The sequence below is a fragment of the Protopterus annectens genome, chromosome 4.part0 (assembly GCF_019279795.1).
Source record: "Protopterus annectens isolate FY-2018-M chromosome 4.part0, PAN1.0, whole genome shotgun sequence".
Taxonomy (NCBI): Eukaryota; Metazoa; Chordata; order Ceratodontiformes; family Protopteridae; genus Protopterus; species Protopterus annectens.
In genome coordinates this window covers 1,615,402,365-1,615,425,546 of record NC_056733.1, presented here as the reverse complement: position 1 = coordinate 1,615,425,546, position 23,182 = coordinate 1,615,402,365, and the positions used below count along the sequence as shown (strand labels likewise).

Sequence of the window (23,182 nt, the reverse complement as noted above, 5' to 3'; positions counted from 1 at the left end):
CGATCCCAAATAAAACCATGACCCAATCCTCCAAAGGCAGACGTCCTGTCTGGTGGACCCCAGCCATAAACAAACTATACAATAGAAGGAGGAAGCTACTAAATGATAGAGCAAAATCCCAAAAAGGAAGGCATCACTGATCAGTATTAGCAAAAAACTACGGGCACTCATAAAATTGTCCAAGGCCAGCTTAGAGAGAAACATTGCACAGGACACTAAGGATAATCACAAGGCTTTCTTTAGTTATGTTAGGAACCTGGGTGGTAATTCCCAGATATGCTCAGAATTAGTCCAAAATGACAAAAAATACACTGAACCCACAGACATTGCCAACATCCTAGCTGACAGGTTCAGTGCAAACTTCTCCCCCCCGCCTGACCAAAAGGGCTGATATCTATCCCAGCAGAGTGCTGCCCCCCTGACATCTCAGATGCGCAGGTAAGAGCCGCTCTCTCCAAAGCAAAAAACACAGCATCAATGGGACCAGATGGTGTCCTGGGCTGCGTCATACATGAACTCCAAGAAGAGCTAAACCCAAACATAAAACTACTGTTCAATCTCAGCCTTACTGCAGGATATGTGTCCAAAGAGTGGCTTACAGCAACAGTGGTCCCTCTCCATAAAGGTGGTGCCTCAACGGATCCTGGAAACTATCGCCCCATAAGCCTGACTAGCTTGGTCTGCAAAGCTATGGAAAGGATCATCATGGACCTCATAAATAAAGATATTGGGACCTACAGACACTGGATCCTACCCAGTTCGGCTTTGTTAAGGGCAGATCCTGCCTCTTAAACCTGGTTGATTTCTTTGAAACAGTCACCAAGGTGAATGACGAAGGGAAGGTGGTCCACACAGCTTACCTGGACCTCGCAAAAGCCTTCGATACAATACCCCACTCGGGCATTATAGATAAGCTCACCAGCTTAAATATAAACCCCTATGTCACTAGATGGATTGCAAACTGGCTCAAGGACAGAACCCACATGGTTAGAATTGCTGGAGCCATGTCAGACTCCAAACCAGTTACAAGTGGTGTCCCACAAGGCTCAGTTCTGGGACCTCTCTTGTTCAGTATATATTTCTCGGAGGTACAGGCCAACACGGAAGGACTGTGGCTGACCAAGTTCGCAGATGACTGCAAACTGGGCGCCATAATCGACTCTCCAGCTGACACAAGCATCATCCAAAAGGGCCTCATAGAAACAGACAACTGGTGACAGAGCCATGGCCTCAAGCTAAATGCCAAAAAGTGTATAGTCATCCCCTTTGGCAAAACAAAGTGCCCACAAATTACCACATAGGTGGTAATCCATTAAGTACAGAAGAAGTAATTAGGGACCTGGGGACCCAAGTTGATAGCACTCTCTCATTTGACAACCACTTGGCCAAAGTGGTTAGAAAAACATTTTATATAGCCCACCTAATCATGAAGGGATTCACATCTAGATCAGGGAGGTCATCGTGCCTCTTTACTCATCCCTCATCAGGCCCATAATTGAGTACAATGCCCTTTTGGGATGCACCTTACCAGACACCTGCAGCAACTGGAAAGACCCCAAAAGTACCTCACCAAGAGGATCAAAGGGCTCAAACAGATGCCATATGCTGCCCGGTTAAAGAAACTCCAGCTCTACTCAGTGGCATACCGCCTGTTCAGAGGCGATCTGTGCCTGACGTATAAAGCCATGTCCAACCCGGAATTAATGGACATGCTGCACCTCAGAAAATCCAAATCCCATCGAGCTACGCGCTCGAGAGACTTGAACCTCAGCACTGAAATAAATAGGACATGTTGGAGGGACAGATTCATAACCCAGAGGCTCCCTTCACTCTGGAATAAAATCCCAGTCCAGGTTAGGCAGAGTCCCTCATTGACTCTCTTCAAGAGGAATCTTGATGAGAGGATGGGAGATCGTAGATTTACCCCCGGTATCACTTCTGTGTCACTGTTAGACAGAGGCACACTATACTAACCTCGAAAAAGGGCATAGCAAACTAAATTTAAAAAGGGTGGCGAAAGCCAAACACATTCTGGCTAGGCTTATAAATGCCCTAGGGCAGATAGCCTAGTATGAACCTATGAACCTATGAACTACACAATAAACTAGTCAGTCATGAGACTGATAACATTTAAAAAAAAAGAATGAACTTTTTTTTTGTAGCATGATATATACTCCCAATATTTGATATCATAATGAGTAAAGTAGCTGTTTTTGGTTTACACCACTCAGTTTAGCAGAGGCTAGGGTGATACCAGGTAATGTTTTGGTAGACAGCCTTCTGGATGATCCTTTATTAGAGCCAGTATGTGTAGATTTCATGGTAGCTGAAAAGCAATTCATTGACATTGTGACTATGGTCCCTGATGCCTTCTTGTTCAGTCCCGCTATAATTATTATCTGGCTTTCAGGCATGAGCACTTCTGGAATTCTAAAAAAGTGTCTCCAGTTGCTTCTGTAAAATTGCATATATTTCCTGGAACCAAAGGGTTTTGGTGATGTGGTAGCACCACTGCTTTGATCTGAAACTTTTGACCTAATTCTGATTCAGCCTCATTGTAACTTTTTTTTCCTTCCTTCAGCAATGATGTTTTTTGGCAATTCCTTCATAAAATTGCTTCTGCTATAGTTGTCTAAAACTCACCAAATACTCTGCTTTCTCTGTAGGGCTAAACACTACTTGACACATCAAGCAAGGATTACCTTAGCAGCAACATACCCCACTTCCTTCTCTATTAACTGTTTCCCCTGTTCTTAAAAATATTAACACTACATATAAAAGTAAACTAGCCTCCTGCTACTACAAAATAGCTAAATTTGCAACTAACCAACCTTATGAAACACATCACTGCCTTGCATTAAAACAATTAAACTGGCTTGAACTCCCAAACTAGTTGACATACTCACAACCAATCATTGCCCACAACCTATTGTACTCTCCAGATAAATGCCCAGCATTACAAAATACTCTTCTGTACTATTCACTGACTAGAGACCTTTGCTGTAGCAGTAAACATTTACTGTGTAGTAGTAAGACATTCAATGCTGCTAGAGACTCTCTGTACTCTATAATTATATGTCAAACTGTGAATGAAATCTCCACACAGGTAAAACAGAAAACTTAAATAGTTTCAAAACTTTGCTTAAACAGCATCTGTGCAAAAGATGGCTTGTTCTGCCTGCTCAGCTGGCTAGCTCTACTCAGATTACTTTTCTCCAGCTCTCTTTACTTCCCAAAGTTTTTGTATCTTATTGCTCCTCCTCATACTCCACTTATTTCCTAAACTCGTACTTTTCCTCCTTTGCTCACACCCCACCATGAATTACAATTCTTCCTCGGTTCATTTTATCTTCCTGCTTCTTTCCATAACTTCTTTCATATCCCTCTTATTTTTAAGCTACACTCTGCTTGCCTGTCTGTAAATTATTACTAAACTCAAAAACACACCAGTTTGATCTTTTCCCTGCAGCCATCGTTATACATTAATTGTTGCTATATGTTATTTCTCTATTCAATAATTAGCCACTTTATGTTAATTTCTCACTTTTTTGTGTTAAAATGTTATGTTCATGTAAGAAATATTTAAAAATATTTAAAAATCATGTAAATAAACTAATGTATAGATGTTTTACCCTGCAATTATAAATGTACATTACTTTTAACTTTTATTATGGAGCTTTTCTCCCCTGGCCTCCACTGAAAATGGGTTATGCCCATTCAGATTTTTCCCAGTTAACAGAAACAAACAGGCAAACAAATAAATAAGGTTATATTCTGTGTAAAAGCTCTGTTACTTACATTCTGCTTTCTGATTCTAGCAATAGAAAAGATGTATTGAGTTTTCATCTAAGCCTTTTTCACATCATTTACTGGGAAGGACTGCAGTATCTGTGCACTGTAGCAAAGGCAAATAATAGTCCATGTAATATGCTGCATCTCACATCATTAGAATATTCTTCACAGCTGTAGTCATGTCTAATGGACTTTGGATATTGTGCTCAGCATAATATATTTGAATTCCCATGATTTGGAAACATTTTTAATTTGGCACGAGTCACATGACCTGTGGACCATTATCTGACATCACCTGTTCCAGTACTCCATACTGATTAGAGCACAATAATCACTGGTGAAACCGTAGTGTCCTTGAATTGAAAATGTATCCCATTGGTGGGTAAAAGATGATCTATGCATTGCAAAGATGTGTTCATCTTCAAACCTCATAACTTTAGTCTAACAATTTAATTAGTTTTCTGTCATATTCCTGTTTTGTAGCATCTTAAACCAAAATATCATGAGTAACGTTCACAAGACCTTCTAGTGCCCGTGTATAAATGCTTTTTGAGCTGATGAAATTCCAAAGATCAGCCTTGGGTCTACTTTTCCTCAAGGAAATATCAGTAGGCCACAGCTTAGAAATGACCTTATTTGGCTTAATCTGACAAAATCCAGGAGTAGCATACAGCAGTAAAAAGAGTTTTGTGTTTGGGATACTAGCAGCTACTTCTTCTTCAATAGTCTATAAAGGATACTATTACTGTTTGTTGAGATCCTATGGATCAGTCCAAATTCTAACTCTGTCTTGCTTTACAATAGCTACAGCACTGTTAACCCATTCAGCAAGCTCTGTCTAACTGTAACACTGAGTAATTTCATGGGTTTAAAATCCTGTTCCCTCTTCCCTTTAACAGCAATAGGCTCTCTACATTGAGAGTGTATCACTGAGATGGATTTTGTAAGCCAGTTTAATATAATATTCTGTCATCAAACATCCTGGACCCTCAAACAAATCAGACTAACTGTTCAGGACATTATTCTTTCCTCTTGACTTTGCAGTTACACATTAGGCACATTTTTGGCATTTCTCTTATTTTAGTACATTACTTCTGCAAAAACAACTCTGCTAATTCAGTTGCATTGTGCCTTGAATTGGACAGTTTATAAACTGCCTTTGCTTTAGCACTACTCACACTCTCAAAGCAACAGTCATATTGAATGTTCTGCCTGCCTTTGTGAACATGCAAACTGTACTGTTGCACAGTTTATTTATTTATAATTTAATACTTTCTCACTGAACTGTATCTTACAACTATAATGCCTTAGGCACCACACTTTGACTGTAACCTACACTTTTATCCACATTTCTTAGCAGAACTTAGTTAACCATGCCCCTGGAGACACATGCATCTTTGCCCAACATAGTAGGTTCCTTTAACTGAGATTACAGATCTATGACTTGAAACAGCTGATTATAGAGGATCATGAGAGGTTTGATGATGCAGATAACAGTGTTGTGTATCTGAGACACAGATGCCAAGGAATTCACCTCAAGAGTGAAGCTCAAGAAGTGAATCTTGGCATTCATGTTGAGAAGACATAGTATTAGGTTAGCATCTGCGAGCTGCTCATAATTCTTTGTAGTGCATGGAGCTTTATCTGCTCCATGTACTATAAGCTACAGGAAAAAAAAAAGAAATGCTAAGTGTTTTACCAGCTTTCAGGAAGGCAATGTAACACAATCTCTCCAGTTTACACTCACCTTCAATGCCTTTGAACTGTCCAGATTTTTGTCTCGTATTTTGGATGTGTTCTTCATGAAGTCAGTGTTTTTTGGGCAAATTACTGAGGACTGAAGATACTAATTAATGGCATGCATTTAGATTTCAGACTTTGTATCATTCAGGAAATCAGATGCATACTCATTCTGTTTTTCTACTTATTTTATAAGTTTAAAAGAGGACGTCAGGGGCATGTTAACAAAGGGCAGCAGGCAGAAACAAATATTTTATTCTGCCACTGTGGTCCACTCATCAGTACTGGCAGATTTTACTGCCTAGCCTGGGGCCCGGACTTAACAACTTTCTTTGGGGGCTTAACATTTGCTAAGGTCAGGTCTTGTGCCACCCTAGCACTTAACTGGTTTGTCTTTTTCCAAATATTGGAGCATAATCAGCATGATCCATGCACCACATGCATTTTATAAGCAAACAAATCAGACCTTCAGATATTAGCTTTTTGCTGAATATTATAACAACATATATGTAGATTTACTTGACTTGCAGCTTGTAGCTAACATTTTGAATTTAGACTTGGCTATTGTGTTACACTCCATTCCAGTATTTAGTTTGAACAGAGTAGCTTTTCCTTTAGCTCACAATACATATGGAATTTGCATTTCAATAATATCAAACTGGCTTTCACATTTTATGATAGAGAAAAAGTATTAAATATCTCAATGTATTCCCATCTTGCAGTATGAATAAATATGGCACATTAGACTTTATGTGGCTTGTCCTTGAGGCCACAATATAAGTGATGGTTAGACAGATGCAATATCATGATAAAGCTAAAAAAAAAATCCAGATAAAACCCCAATCAAAAATGGAAGGAGCGACCCATAGTAGACATACCACAAGTCCATATAATGTCCTCAGAGCATCAAAAGTCCCAATATATAAAATACAGCACTGCACACTAACAACTTGTTCGAGCCACAGAAAATCCAAACATCCAGTAATCACGTTATTCCAAGCAGATATATGCAGCAAGACACGGACTCATTCAGTTCTGGGACAACTTGTTTAATGGAGTAAAAACACAAGCATGGGTTAGCGCTTTCACCTTTCGGCTTCCTCAGACCCTTTGAAACCAAGTCAAAACCAAACAGTTTATATACAAATATTGGCGGGAAAACCACCCTTTCATTGGCCAATAAACATAACAAAATGCATGATACAACCCGGATCAAAGTACTCTGTGTAACCCATCATACATAAAACATAATACATATATAAGAAATGTAACCTAAAATGTAAAAAACATCTATATTGATTATTAAAAACACATATAAAAGCTGATTCATAATCTATAAATAAATACATAAACAAGAAACTATATAATACACATAAACTTTAAAAACATATATAAAAAATAATGAAAAACATTAAATCACTAAATCAATAAATTTTTAACCTTCCCATCTTAAGGAAAGGTTTAATAGATACCGTCCCATTAAGACCAGGATAAGAATCCGACCTCAGCCTCATAATCCATATGGTCTCTCTACTTTCCGTGTATGTCCTGATGTCACCACATCTGAACCCAACAGTAACCTCTTCCATGATCTTAAACCTGGATGTATGGGAGCCATCATTTTCTATAACATGTTTCGCAAGAGCATTGACCTTAGAGAGCGTCCTAATACTGTACACGTGTTCACGCATCCTATCCCTTAAAGGTATATGTTTCAGTTGCCTAGTTTTGTCAGGTCAGTGTCTTTTTATAGACGGTTTGTAGATGACCTGTTTTTGCTATGGAGAGGTTCATTGGATGAATTGACTATTTTTGTCAATGAGATGAACTCGTTAACTGGTTATCTTAAATTTAGTCATGAGGCCTCTGTTACTAGGATATCATTCTTGGACATTTACATTGAAAAGTTGGATAATGGTTTAATAAACGCAGGGCTCTATAGGAAATCCTGTCATAGAAACACATTATTACATCGTCATAGTATGCATCCAGGATATGTTTACAACAATATTATTAAGGGGCAAGCAATGAGGATATTAAGATATAACCCCACGGAATTGGGGTTTAAAAATGACCTGAAAGACCTAAGTGAGAGGTTTCTAATACGAGGATACAACATTGGTGACATAGATAAGGGAACTGATGGGATAGATCTTTTGAGGTCAGGGGCAGCGGCCCCTTATTTTTCAGGGCATATAGCCACTGGTGTTGATGTTAGTGATGTACAGAGCACAAGTGGAATGAAACATGACAAAGTGGCTTTTTCTATTTTTTATACCAAAGATGTTGGCCGCATTAAATATGTCATTAGAACACACTGGGACATCTTATTGGTAGATCCTGAAGTTAAAGAAGCAGTAGGGACTGCCCCTAGATTTAGGTATAAGAACAAGAAGAACTTTAAGACGCCTATGTGACAAAAAGGTGTCAATGAGGGGAGAAACAATACCATCTTTTGGTACCACTATGTGCGGCCATTGCAACTTTTGCCAGTTGATTGATTACAATCCCACTTTTGTACATCCCATTAATTTGCGATCATACACGTTTAGGGCTAAAGGCAACTGTATGTCCAAGGACGTGGTTTATTTGGCTACCTGTGAAGTCTGTCACGCATTCTATATAGGAAAGACCAATAGAAGTTTAAGGGATAGGATGCGTGAACACATGTACAGTATTAGGACGCTCTCTAAGGTCAATGCTCTAGCGAAACATGTTATAGAAAATATGTTATAGAAAATGATGGCTCCCATACGTTCAGGTTTAAGATCATGGAAGAGGTTACTGTTGGGTTCAGAGGTGGTGACATCAGGACATACACGGAAAGTAGAGAGACCATATGGATTATGAGGCTGAGGTCGGATTCTTATCCTGGCCTTAATGGGAAGGTATCTATTAAACCTTTCCTTAAGATGAGAAGGTTAAAAATGTATTGATTTAGTGATTTAATGTTTTTCATTATTTTTTATATATGTTTTTAAAGTTTATATGTATTATATAGTTTCTTGTTTATGTATTTATTTATAGATTATGAATCAGCTTTTATATGTGTTTTTAATAATCAATATAAATGTTTATTACATTTTAGTTTACATTTCTTATATATGTATTATGTTTTATGTATGATGGGTTACACAGAGTACTTTGATCCGGGTTGTATCATGCATTTTGTTATGTTTATTGGCCAATGAAAGGGTGGTTTTCCCGCCAATATTTGTATATAAACTGTTTGGTTTTGACTTGGTTTCAAAGGGTCTGAGGAAGCCGAAAGGTGAAAGCGCTAACCCATGTTTGTGTTTTTACTCCATTAAACAAGTTGTCCCAGAACTGAATGAGTCCGTGTCTTGCTGCATATATCTGCTTGGAATAACGTGATTACTGGATGTTTGGATTTTCTGTGGCTCGAACGAGTTGTTAGTGTGCAGTGCTGTATTTTATATATTGGGACTTTTGATGCTCTGAGGACATTATATGGACTTGTGGTATGTCTACTATGGGTCGCTCCTTCCATTTTTGATTGGGGTTTTATCTGCATTTTTGGCTGTTTTGGTTGGAGCGTTTACTCTGCATAGGCATTATTCTTTAAGCTAAAAAAAAAATCCCCCCAAAAATTGAAAATGGAGTACTGTATTGTAAATGAAAATAAGTGGTTTCTAGAAAATAGCTGTGAACAGTTTTCTTTCTGTGAAAGTGAAAAAGAACTATGAAATCATTACAGCCGTGTAATGTATTCATCTTCGGACACCATGTCAGAAATTAAAAAAGCAAAAAATACTAGCAGCGGGACATGGATACTTTAGAAATATTTAATGATTGCCGCATATAAAATCAGACTAAAAGAATAAATTACAGAATTATTTCAGTGCTAGAAATTCATTCAGTGTACACAGAGATTTAAATAACATGTCAATCAACAGCCAATCAATCAATTTACACACAAGATGATATCAGCATTTCCATTCGTAAAACACAGACATAAAGCTACATGTTTTCTTTCTTAACAGCAATCACTCATATAAGTTATTTATACAAAAAAGATATTTTTTCGAAAATTTTCTGTTCTTTATTGCATTGCACTCATTCTCATACCTTTGATCAGTCTAAAGTAATGCAATATTATTCTCCTGTTTTTAAATAATTATTTAAATTACCATTCATTATATTATAATTTATACTTTCTATTACTTTAAATGTAAACTTAGGGTTCTCCTCCATTTCTAATACATGGTTAGCCACTGTATTCTGAGAATTCTGTTGTATTGTATCTGAAATGTTTTCTAAAGATCTTTCTTTAAAATTTCTACTGCATTTCCCTCCGTAGAGTGGAGAAGACTAGCTCATTTAAGAACATTTTGTTCTTTCTCATGTCAGACAGTCTCCACAATTCTGACACCATGCTGGATCTGTGTGAACAGAGGTAAAAGAATTAATATGTAATATCAAAGTATGGCAGGGCAACCATTTGACATTCTGAGACTCATCTGTGTGAATCCCAGAATAGAAAGACTGAATAGTTGAAAATGTGGACTTACATATATCAAGTCTGAGACTGCTTTTTCTCAAGATATTCCCTTTCTCTAAAGTATGGCATAGTTATATCTCAGTGTTGGTATATATAAGTTCAGGGGTATGGGTGGCTTGCTTCCCACAATGGGGTTGTATAGGAGGCTTGCCCCCCTGCAAAAAAAAAAAAAAAAACAACCTTAAAGGTGAACAGAGATGTTTGACATTCACTGTTCTCCTGTATATTTGGACATTTTTTCTCTCTCTGGCTCACACATACGATTCTCATAATTACAGTAGTGAGCCTCTTGGAGGCCTAAAGACAGAGAAGGAGTTGCCTCTTCACTGAACCTTTTCACACAAGTACTTAACCACCCTTTGTTGCATGACATACAAGTCAAATTACTTTTAACATTTAAAGGTGTACTACTTTACATAGGTTCATTGTTTCATAGGTGTGTACTAGGCTAACAACCACAAGGGTCTTTTTAAGCCTAGCCATGCATCGCAAGTCTCTAACAAATTTTGGTACCCTTGACATGTGTAAGTAGAGGCTTGAGAGATGAAATATATACAAGCAGGGGCCTGGGAGATGAATCATTCACAGGCTGCCAATGTCCATTAGAGACATGGATGCCAAACCAGGGGTGCATTTCCTGTTCCCCATCCAATCGTACAATGATTGAATTGGGTTAAGGAGGAACTCTGCTTCACATGAATAGTGAGCCTCTTCCAGAGAAGGGGTAGTCTCTAGGATACATACATGTCTCTCCAGCAGCTCCTATTTATATCGCAGGCAATATTTAAGTTTTTGGAATCGGCACTTCTGGTGCTGTTTGCTTTGCAGATATGCAGGAAGTCCATCAGGGTGGGGTCTGACAATGCCTTTTATGCCAGGCATAGATCCCCCAACAGCCTGTATGAGACAGAATAGAGGGATAGGGCCTTGAGGTGGTCTGCATAGGACATGTTACTTATACCCTGTCTTCTTTCAGTGAGGAACCTCTGTGAACATTCCAGTTGTTGGATGTGCCTGGTTAGATACATACCAAAGGGGGCACTGTACTCAATGATAGATCTGATAAATGTCGAATACAATGGAACAGTAACCTCTGTGGACGTAGATGCCATATCTTTGTTGATAAGTTGCACAACATAGAATGATTTCCTCACTACTGTAGACATGTGATGGTCAAAAGCTAGAATACTGTTTATGTATGCCCCTAAGTCCCTGACTACTGGGTCATCTCTTAGGGGTGTAAAAATAACCTGCCTATTATGTTATATTTGGCAAGGGCCCCCATGATTTTTTTATCTAAATTGTTCTAAATCGAGAGTAAGGAGCTGACTTGCAAACAGACTATCAGCAAACATACAAAGTTGAGAAGTTTTGCACTGAAGGATGATGTCTGTCTGAGGATCCCAGACCAAAATGAGAGCTGCTCAGGACCTGTATGTAATATTGTGGTCATCGGTGATAGTCTGTCTGTGAGGAGTCATGTAAATCAAATCAGAACATGATTAAAAGAAAATGAAGAAGTCTGTGAACCTGAAAATGAGAAAGAAGATTCTTAAAGCAACACAGAGGTTCCCACATTTACTGCCAGAGATATCTAATATGCTTGTGGAAGTTATTATTGAAAAACCTGTACTTCTTCTTGTCTTTTGGTACTGAAAATATACAGCAATATAAGCAATACCTGTTGAAACATCTGTAGTGCATCTCACTCTGTTTGCCGGGAGGCACAGAGATTTGGATAGTCTCAGGTTCTATGACATTTCCTTCATTCAGGAGGGCCTGATGCCATGGTGTTTGGTAGGATTTAGGGATGACAGTCCGGTTAAACTTCTCTGGTGGTACATTTTTTAGAGGACCTGAGTAACCTACAAAAGTGAATAAAAATATTTAATTTTAACAGCTATCTTGTCTTTGAATAAGTGTTCCTTTTAAAGGTGGGGTGTCTACTGAATATTTCATAATCATCCATTTTTGTTTCACAATCTGAAATACCAAACATCAAAAAACAAAGGACCAAGTAGCAATTGTGAAGATCTTTTTTTTCACATATTTCTTGACTTACAAATACTGATCTCAGTGACTGCTGGAAAGTATTTACTTTATGGCAGACTTATAAAAGCAGCATACATTTGGACAATCCATATAGCCTAACAGATGCATAATATGCTCATCCAGCACTTATTAAGTACATATGCCTGAAACACATTGCATTTTTAAAACACACATCAAGGGCATTGACATAGGTACGACACAGTGACATTTCTTGTGGGAATATACCTCTTAGAGTGGAGTTACTACTGGAGGCACTATACTACAGATAGGTATATTATGCAGTGGGAATGCTGTAGCTCCCACTGCAGTTCATTCAGGAAGTAAGACTCAATATATTCCACAAAGGAGTTTGGTAGATAATCTGAAAACTCAATTAGTGTACCTCTTGAATTTCTATATCAATAACATCCCCGTAAAAGAACTAAAAAGGCAGTCTAATGATTAAATGTTGAAGCATGCAGAGTGAATTTCTGGAACATAATGTATGGTAAAAAGCAAAAGAAAAAATTTTTTCCATGTTAATGAAAACAAATTTATGTGCAATTTTCTCAAGCACATTGTGGTTGTGTAAAAAATAAATAGGGAAACAAAGGTTTCAGAGAAAATAATATATGCAAATACATACACATATACATACAAGTATTTCATGCACTGGCATTAATGTCCTTCTAGCCTGCCAATATAGGTTCACAGGTTCATAGGTTGTTACTAGGCTATCGACCCTAGGGCCTATACAAGCCTAGCCATAACAATTCCCTGGCTATTTCTTCCCACACTATTTACTTTCCTGGACCCCTGTCTAGCAGGGCGACTGATGAGATCCCCGGGGTGAATTTCCTTTCTCCCATCCAATCAAGGTTCCTTTTGAAGAGGGCCAAAGAGGTGCTCTGCTTGACATGTATGGGCAGTCTATTCCAGAGTTTGGGGAGTCTCTTGGTCAGGAACCTATTCCTCCAGCATGTTTTGTTTATTGTGATGACAAGGTTTAGATCCCTGGAGCATGTGGCTCTGAGGGATTGGGATTTCTTTAAGTGTAGCATGTCCAGCAGCTCTGGGTTTGACATGGCTGTGTATGTTAAGCAGAGATCGCCTCGGAGTAGACGATATGTGACAGAGTATAGCTGGAGTTTTTTAAGGCGGTCAGTGTAGGGCATATGCTTTAGGCCTGTGATTCTTTTAGTGAGGTATTTCTGTGGCCTTTATAGTTGTTGCAGATGTCTTGAGAGGTACATATCAAATGGGGCATTGCATTCTACAATGGGTCTAATGAGGGATGAGTACAGTGGGACAATGACTTCCTTTTTTCTTGATGAAAAGCCCTTAGTGATGAGGTGTGCCACATAGAAGGGTTTCCTGACTGTTGTGGCGACTGAAGGTGAGACCACTGTCCACCTGTGTCCCTAAGTCTCTTATCACACTTTCGGTGTTTAGTGTACTGCCACCTATGTGGTAATTCGTGGGTACATGTTTTTCCCAAAGGGGATAACTATACATTTCTTGGCATTGAGCCTGAGCCCATGGCTGTGACACCAAGCATCTGTTTCTGTAAGGCCCTTTTATAGAGTATCCGCATGATATGGGGATTCAATAATGGCTCCCAGTTTGCAGTCATCTGCAAATTTTGTTAGCCAGAGTCCATTAGTGTTGGCCTGTACTTCAGAGAAGTAGATGCCAAACGAAAGAGGTCCTAGGACTGAACCCTGAGGTACTCCACTTGTCACTTGTCTGGAGCTGGATTTGGAGTCAGCTACTTTTACAGTGTGGGTTCTGTCAGTAAGCCAGTTGGCAACCCATCGGGTGACGTAGGGATTAATGTCCAGCTTAGTTTCTTTGTTTTGAGCTATTTTAACACCTAAAAAATACTCTTTACTGCTTCTTATAGAATTTTGTCATGTTTTCCACCAAATGGCTACCAACAGGGCTTGGCATAACAATGTGGTCTTGTTTTTCTTCAAGCCTTTCTTTTTCCCATAATCCATTTCAAGTCTGCCTTATATGAGTCATGTTAGACATAAGGAAGTAGTGGTGTATTCCCATCCATTTGACATATAATGAGATTAATGACAGTCACTGTCATCGTATATACCTTCTGTAACACAGGGTAGCTGATTTTATTTCTTGAATGGCCCTCATTTGTGTGTGTCTCAGAGCCTGTTTTACAGTATATTAAGGAGTTTTTCAGCTGCATCCAAAAAGTAGCTATATTGCAAGCCGCTGTTGACAGTCCCCTCCCCTCACACTTTGGTTAATGTGTTGATAATTTACAAGAATTACAAGAAAAAATAGATTCTGACTTTTTTCTAAGTGCCACAGACATCTTTGATACTACATTTAAGTTATATTAAAATGTAAAGCAGTATAGATAACAAATGTTTAAAGTTTAATGCTTAGCAATTCAATACTATGATGCTGCTTATGTAAATTTGTCAAAACAGATGACAACTGCCTTTGAACCACCGAGTGATCTATTTGCTCCAGTTTGCTATGAAATGCATAGCTAATTTGCAAGTAGCTGTGAGTCAGTGTAAGTTTTCTTCCTTTCTGCAACAAAGTCAATGGAAATAGTTTCACACCTCTTTTCGTTTTTTTATAGCAGGTGCTGTGCTCTGGACATCAGCAGGACTAATTACCCAAGTAAGATTGTCTGTAGTACCTGACTACAAATTTCACTGTCTCTGGTATGTCCTGCAGGCATAGACACATTCCTCTGCAAATTATGAGAGAAGTTAAGCTTAAAAAAAGTGGGTGATCTTTTCCCTCATTTGATTCCAAGGCAAGGAAATAAATGTTTTATAAAGGACAAGCAGGTTTCAGGTATCTAAACAATACTGGAACCATACTGTAGGGAGAAAAGCATCCTAAGAGAGGAGTTAAACTGTAGGAGAAGGTGGAATTTTCCTTTAAGGCCCACTTCTAGTAAGTTTGTTACTCACTCGTTAAACCTTTAAGTAGCCATTCTCTCTCACCCCAGTCTGCTCACTGCACTTACTGTACACACTGTTGTTGTATACAATCTTTCTTTCTGATTTTCTGTGTAATAAGGCTGTAGCAGAAAATTAGCAATAATATCCAGTCGACCTACTATAAAGAAATAAAATAACAATAGAACTAAAAATGAATTATGTTTTAGAAAAATGTCATTGTGTAAGTACTTCCCATGCATGTTAATATGAATGCTGTCCTACCTACTAATAAGGAGCTTCATGTGAGGTCTGCTGTTGTTTTATTTGATTTTCTGATTTTACTTGCTTGGATTCATGTAAAAATACTTGTGGTGAATGTTTCTAAGGATAAATGAAAATGAAAAAGAAAAAAGAATTGCGATCACCTGGGTTGGCCGGATGTGTAAATCTGCATCCACATCATTGCCAAGTAGGTTAAGCATAGGGGGAATGGCTGAAATAAGGCCGTTACAAAAAATCCACACTGGGGCTTGCTTGATTGCGAGTAGTCACATGCACAGCCTTAGCATTCTGTCTACATATGCTGCATAGAAAACAGGGCAAAACAACAACATTCCAACACATCTACAGTGTGATAGACCAACAATGGTTGATGAACTCTCTCTCTTCCTTCTCAACCTGCTGTAAAATGATTGCTAAACTGAAACACAGTGAGGTAAGACATGGTACAAAATCACAATGGGAATAAGTGTATCGTAGGTGGAAATCAGAATCAACTAGACCAGAAGTCATCGGGATATTTGAGCCCAGAAGAAATACACATGTATAGACGTATATATAAATCCCATACTACGTGTATCAGTTTACAGACACACACACACACACACACACACACACACACACACACACACACACACACACACACACACACATGCACACGTGTGTAAACTGATAAATGAAGAATGACATCTTCTATTATAATACATATCGAAGACTGTTTTTGGACAGGAGTCAGCAAAATATGTATGCACCGAAGTGTTTCAACCTAACAGCAGGGCCCTACACAAATATTTCTTCCTTGCTTTCCCAACTCGGCTACATCGATATAAAATGATGGAAATCGAGATCCTATAATTTTCACAAGAAACATTAGTTTTTGAAGAAAAAGCTAACCAAGATTCTGTAAAAGCATATTGAACAGTACATTTAAGCTAGCTTTTTTGCTGAATTACATTTTTCTACATTCTTCTTCAGCTGTTACAGGATTTTAACACTGAGGATCTCAAGTTCAGTGAAGATCAAACAGGAACTTCTGTCTCATGGGACAATGGTAGATTTACCACCATGACTTTATAGAATATTGCTACTAGTTACACTTAAATTTATCCAATAACTATTTTCTTATAGCAAAGAATGCCCGGGTATGTTGATACTAATAACTGACCTACACTACCATGAATAGCTAGCAGAGAGCTGCTACTGGAACGCATGTATACAGTAGTCATGCTATTACAATGCAAGGTAAGAGCAGATACAGTCATATAAGTTGCTGAAGTGGAGACCACCTTTATTAATCTACAAATTCACACAGGAACTAGTTTAAACAGGAACAACTCCCAAAAGCAGAAAAAGTGAACAGCATGTCACACCTACAAAGGGATGAGCAAAGTTTGTACAGATATGATTTGGCGAAGTCAAGGTTGGCTGTTCCTTCCTGTAATGATGATTTAGATTTGTGCTCACACTTCACTTATTTAACATTTGCTTTATAGAAGAACTTACTCTGTGGGTCCTGCAAAAAATGACCTGCAGGGGAGAAGGTTCAGTGACAAAGACAAACAAGGTTCATCAAGAATCGCAGATGCACTTCAGTCACAAATACAGAAATTGGTAGCAACACCATTCAAAAAGTTCAGTAAGGCTGGATCTTTAAGGAAGTGAATACTGTAGTTGCAAACAGATAAATCAGACAGTGTCTAAGGCCCAGAAACTGTACCAAATACGCAAACTGTTGAAAGCTTGTTTTGCAAGTACTCGCCCCTCCTTTCAACACTGCACTGAACTCGATAATGACGCATTACCGATTTCACAACTAGTAAGTACTATGATGTCTTATGGGAGTAGTCTACACATAAAAATGGTACACACCCAAACACAAATAAAGCACAATTGGGAGGGGGGGGGGGCAAAGGCAGCCACCTGGCAGTTGTACAGGAAGCATTGCAGTAAACCTGAAAATCCTTACCTCATTAAGTTTGTTTGTAGTCTGCACTGGGATTTTACTACTGGAAATTTGCAATATTGCAAGAGGATGGACTAATTAGAAGCAATCCCAGTATAGTCTGTTACTGCAGTACCTTGGGTATTCAAGGCATTTAGTGGTTGAATACCAAAACACGTTACCATAATAAGTGTCCAGGCTGTTCTTGTATCTGAACTAGTACTTGCTTAATGTGATTTGTTAGTCTATTCCAAGCATCAGCAGAGGACCAATTAGTACACTTCTCATTCCTATAGAATCTTCTATGTTGTTTGTCTGATGATTCTCTACTGCTTTTTGAGAACCCCAGACTTTCCCAGCGGTCTTTCTCTGTAAATGCCCTATATACCTAAATAAGATCTCCTCTTAAATATCTATATGAGACACTGTACAAGTTCAGATATTTTAGTCCTTCATAATAGCCTAAATTTTCACATCAGTTGATGCCCTTGGCATATTTCCACTGTACTATTTCCAGTTTACTCACGCTTCTTTTCTTATAAGGTTTCCATATTGTTGTTATTCAAATTTGGGTCTAATGTAACTAAAAAACAATGACTTCATCATTTCTGATTTAGTTCTATAATGACCATTAACCAGTTGGTTGATATAACTAAAAAAACTTAAAAGCTCGATCTACCCATATATCCGGGTCCTTATATGAATCTATACTTTCAGTCACTATGTGCAGTATTATGTATTGTCAATGCCAGATTGTACTCACAATATAGTCTGAAGGAAGTGATATGGTTTTAGTTTCAAATTAAAAAAGGGCTGAGAATTTCCACTGCAAAACCGTATTTAACAAATTCAAGGCAGTTTTAACACACTGGGGTTGTTGGTATTTCCCCAGTTTTACTTAAAAAATGTTCATATATCTTCCTTGTGAACAAAACTAGTTACAAAATATGCCTTGTTTCCGAGATGATCTGGTTCAACACTGTTAGAATATTCTTTGAGGTTGAAATAATGTTGACTATTTCTAAGAAGAGACAGAAGACATATTTTTTGGGGGGGTGCCCCCCCCACACACTGCCTGCTGACCATCAGCCCTCTGTGATCAATCAGCCTATTTGCTTCTCATAGGGTGAGAGACAATATGGAGGCCATCATGTATGCAGCCATCAGGGAGTCTCCTATTTGGCCCTAATCCCAGTCCTTGGTGGCTTACATAGGTGCTCCCATCAGCCAGAGGGCCTACTATACTATTTCCCTCTCATATCAGTGCTCACATCCACATGCTAATATAGGATTCCATCACTGACTTGGCAAGCTAAATCCACACCTCCAGGTATCACTGTTTATTCTTCAAGACTCTCCTTGCATGGGATGGAACAGCCACAAGACTGTCATTCCCTCATCCCCAGAACTTGCATTTACTGCTTACTCCTAACTTCTTCTGTCTCCCTCTTCCAGTATCACTAATTAGATTTGAGTTGTTGTGGTCATAGTTAGGGGCTTATTCATAGGATCACAAAACAGGACAGTAGTCATTCTCTTTTTTCTAACACCTTTATTGAGTCATCACTTAAGACATAGGCAAACATACATTTATATAAAAGAAAACAAACCATGTTAATGTATCACAATTGCAAACATACACCTCATATATTTTTATATATAATGGATGGTATAGTGGTGCAGCGGTAGCATTGTTGCCTCACAGCAAGAGGTTCTCCGGTTTGATTCACTGCTGGAGTGCCTTCTGTGTAGAGTGTGCATCTCCACCCTGCATCCGTGTGGGTTTCCTCTGTGTGCTCCAGTTTCCTCACATGTTGCAAAGACATGGTCTGGAGGGTTTCTCCCCGAACCGCCTCTGAAAATTGGATTTGTTCCAAGGTGGACTTTCCCGGTGAACAAATAATTAATAAAAATAATAATAAATAAATTATTTATAATTATCTATCTTCAATACAAAATTACATAAATTGATCAATTTCTGCCTTCCCTTAAACCTCATGCCTCCCCCAAAACATTATTCTACATGTATTGTTCCCACAATTCCCGTTTTTTATGTGATTTGCTCCTACCCTTTTCTAAAGCTCATGCTTCCACTTCTTTTATCTCTGTAACACTACTCATAGCCCTGTCATAATCCAAAGAAATGGCCGGGCCTTCAAGTGTTAAATCAAAATGTATACATTTTCTAAGCTACAAGATTAGTCAACAAAGTCGTCTGAAGCTTATAATGCTAACATATTTTTAACATCTTTTTCCCATATTTCAACATATGTATTTCATAGCTGTGCTTTATGGATTGTAGTATTAGTAAATGTTGGAATCATGCCAGAAGGTCATTTTACAGTGCAATGGCAGGAATAATATTTTGAAAAGACATGTATAATGACATCTGTAGTTCATTAGGAGATGTCCTGCTGATAGCATGTTGAAAACTTTAGAAAAAAATACTCGAAACTAGAAACTGAATAAGTGAAAGCTCACAGCACAGACGTAAAACATTGGACGATCTTGATAGCTTGTGACTACATTTTCAGAATACCTGTTTTGGGGCTACTTCTTGTAAAGCGTAGTGGTATCACTGTTTAGTTCATGATTTGCTTCATGACAAAAGAGTGATGTCATTCTTCTGCAGCGCATATGCCCAGTGCGAATGTCATTTAGGAGATGAAGGCCCTAAATCCCCTTTAGGACTTCTCCTATTAAGCTCTCATACATATTTATACCTTATGCCAGAGAATTCCTCTACTCCCCTTCTTTGTCCTAATCCTTGACTCATTATTGGAAGAGGATGGCATGATACTCAGCGTTCCAGCACTTCAATAATTAAATTATTTCAGTAAATAAGACTGAATTCTGAAAACCATTGTGTACCTTTACTGTGAATTTGTAGGGGGCTTCATTGTCCTACACGCCTGATGAGGGGCCTGTGTCTCATTATCCTATACTGCTGATGTGGGGGGGGGGGGCTGTGTCTCATTATCTTACTTACACATTCATTAACTCGGAGATCACTGCACCTCATAATAAGGATTGTACTGCAAGTTATCACAATCTCAGTTAGAGTACATACCACATCATTTGCACTTCTAGTTTCACTCTTCCAAGAATTGCATTTATAGTCCTTGGAATTTAAACAGGCATCACTAAACCTATTTCCTACATTATGCAAACTTTAACCATTCACTTTGCACATATTCCCATACCTCTATTCGTCCATTTATGCCAATCTGTCCTGCTCATTTGTGCATTCACATCATCTATTACTCAAATTTTATTTACCCCAGTCCTCTGATGTACTCTTCTTCATCACTGCCCTGTTCCAACAGCCTCAGTACATCACATAATCTTTATTCTTCTGTCTTCCTAATTTCCAAGAATTCCTGCCCAGAAAATGTAAGTGGTCGATTAGCCAGATAACTGAGCACTTTTGAATTTTCCACCTATGGCATTTTAAGGCAGCTGGATACACAATTACTTAAGCTAGGACTGATCTTGAGAGTCTGAGTACTAAGGTTATAGGAGTGTGCATTACCAGTAAATCCTTGATTATGCTATGAAATTTTCCTACACTGTTGTGTTATGACTCAGTGTCTAGAGAGGTAGTCTTATGTGTACGTAGGTACTGTAAAATGTAAGCAGTTGGAGAGTGGTGTAGTAGTTTTATGTACTCTTTTCTGCTTTCCATTCAACTGTTTGTGTGTAATACCAGTTTACTAATGCTGATGGATAGATATGCACTTTATGTCTATATATCTATATGGATCTACCTGAGAAGAACGAAAGCTGAAAACGCCGACAACGAGAAGACCGACAATGTAAATAATCGACAGTCCGGAATCCTGACGGTGAAAACACCGACATGCAAAACGAGCGCGACTGTGTAAGTATGAGATAGTGACGGACTTTAGGGTTAGGATGCAGTTAAGGTTAGTGTGCATTAGTGACTGACTGTAGGGTTAGGGTGCGGTTAAGGTAAGTGTGTGATAGTGACGGACCTTAAGATTAGGGTTTGGGTTAAGGTTAGTGTATAGACTGTTGTGCATGTAAGGTTTAGTGCAGGTTTGTAAGGTTTTTGGTGTGCTTGTGTTGTGTGTGTGTTTTTTGGAAACTGATTTGTTTTGTTTTGTTAACTGTCAGGATTGTGGTTTGTCGAGCATGTGAACTTTCGTGTTTTTCAACTGTCGGTGTTGTGGTGTTGGTGATCTCATTGTCAGTGTTTTTGCTTGTCGGTTTTATGAGGTAGCTCCATCTATCTATCTATCTATCTATATATATATATATATATATATATATATATATGTGTGTGTGTGTGTGTGTGTGTATATATATATATATATATATATATATATATATATATATATATATATATATATATATATATATATATATATGTTATTTTATCATGATAATCCAGAAATAAAAAAAAAAGATCCTAAAAGGATAAAAAAAAAACTGTTTATTTGAAAGGGCAAGCCTGTCTGTATCTCCTACACCCCTGCTACTTGTATATACCACTCTGAGATTGCACTACAGTGGGGAAAGGGCATTTCCCCAATCCCCAGTGTACTGTGACCTCATAGTGAAAAAGCCAGTATGTTCAGTCACCTCATTATCAAGCAACTATATTGGCTTTTCATTAATAACATAATTTCCTGCTGCAGTGGCATTAATAACAATCAGTAGCAAAGCAGCATTTTTTGACAGTGCATTGCTGTCTGTGTGTGTGTGTGTGTGTATGTGTGTTTGTGTGTGAGTGTGTCTTGTACACACACACACACACACACACATATATATGTGTATATATATATATATATATATATATATATATATATATATATATATATATATATATATATATATATATATATATATTTATGGGTCTAGGACTATTCACTGAAAGCACATTTCACTGAAACACATTTGACTGTGCACAATTCACTGAAAGCTCAATTCACTGAAAACACAATTCACTGAAACACATTTCACTGAAAGTTATATATGGCCTTTTCCCCACTGTAGTGCATCCCTGGAGTTAGTATATATAGTAAGGGGGGGTGTGGGGGGCACCGCCCCCCAGATTGGGGGTGTGGTGGGTGTAGCCCCCCACCTATTTTAAATATTTTGAACTATATACATGGATACTTGCAATTCCAATAAATTACTCTTTCCTGAACATAATATGTATCCAAACTATGTGGGGGCTACACCCCCCACACCCCCCTTACTATATATACTAACTCCAGGGTTGCATTACAGTGGGGAAAAGGCCATATATAACTTTCAGTGAAATGTGTTTCAGTGAATTGTGTTTTCAGTGAATTGAGCTTTCACTGATTTGTGCACAGTCATTTGACTTTCAGTGAAATGTGCTTTCAGTGAATAATCCTAGACCCATATATATATATATATATATATATATATATATATATATATATATATATATACCCCACACACATTTCATTGACATTCATTTGCGTGAAAGTTTGCCTTTTTTTTTTTTTTTTTTTTTATGGTTTGTGTTTCGATGTTTTTTTATGTGATTCTGTGTTTAGGTATATAGTCATCTGAGTGCACGTTCTGAGCTAGTATGTTGAGACATTGTTTGGGATTCACAGAGAAGAGCTCCATTTATGAGGATGTCACTGTTGACATGACGTACATCACGCGTTGCACCATTGCAGTAATGCATGTAACTGACATGACATAGTTCACACGGAGCAGCATTACAGTAATGCATGTGACTGACCTGACATACATCACATGGAATGCAAGCTAGCATAGCTAAGTCAGTGTGTGTACTTATGTGATCTAGGTAGGACTGGTTAGCAGCATCTCATGACTGTTCTGAGCAAGAAGTATAGCAGAGTAGCCATCAAATAGCTCACAGTCGATATGCACAGTAAAGTGTCAAGTTTATTAATTATATAAATGGGGAGAAAATGGGGTAGTCAG

General features: G+C 38.2%; 1 protein-coding gene across 1 annotated transcript in view; it reads right to left on the bottom strand.

The window, feature by feature from the left end:
• MYOZ3 (myozenin 3) overlaps window positions 1-23,182 on the bottom strand; it is a 400,135-nt gene that overhangs the window by 94,503 nt on the left and 282,450 nt on the right. Inside the window, exon 5 of the mRNA XM_044069394.1 lies at window positions 11,736-11,919. Within this exon, the coding sequence (XP_043925329.1) occupies window positions 11,736-11,919 (184 nt within the window). The remainder of the gene's footprint in view (window positions 1-11,735; window positions 11,920-23,182) is intronic.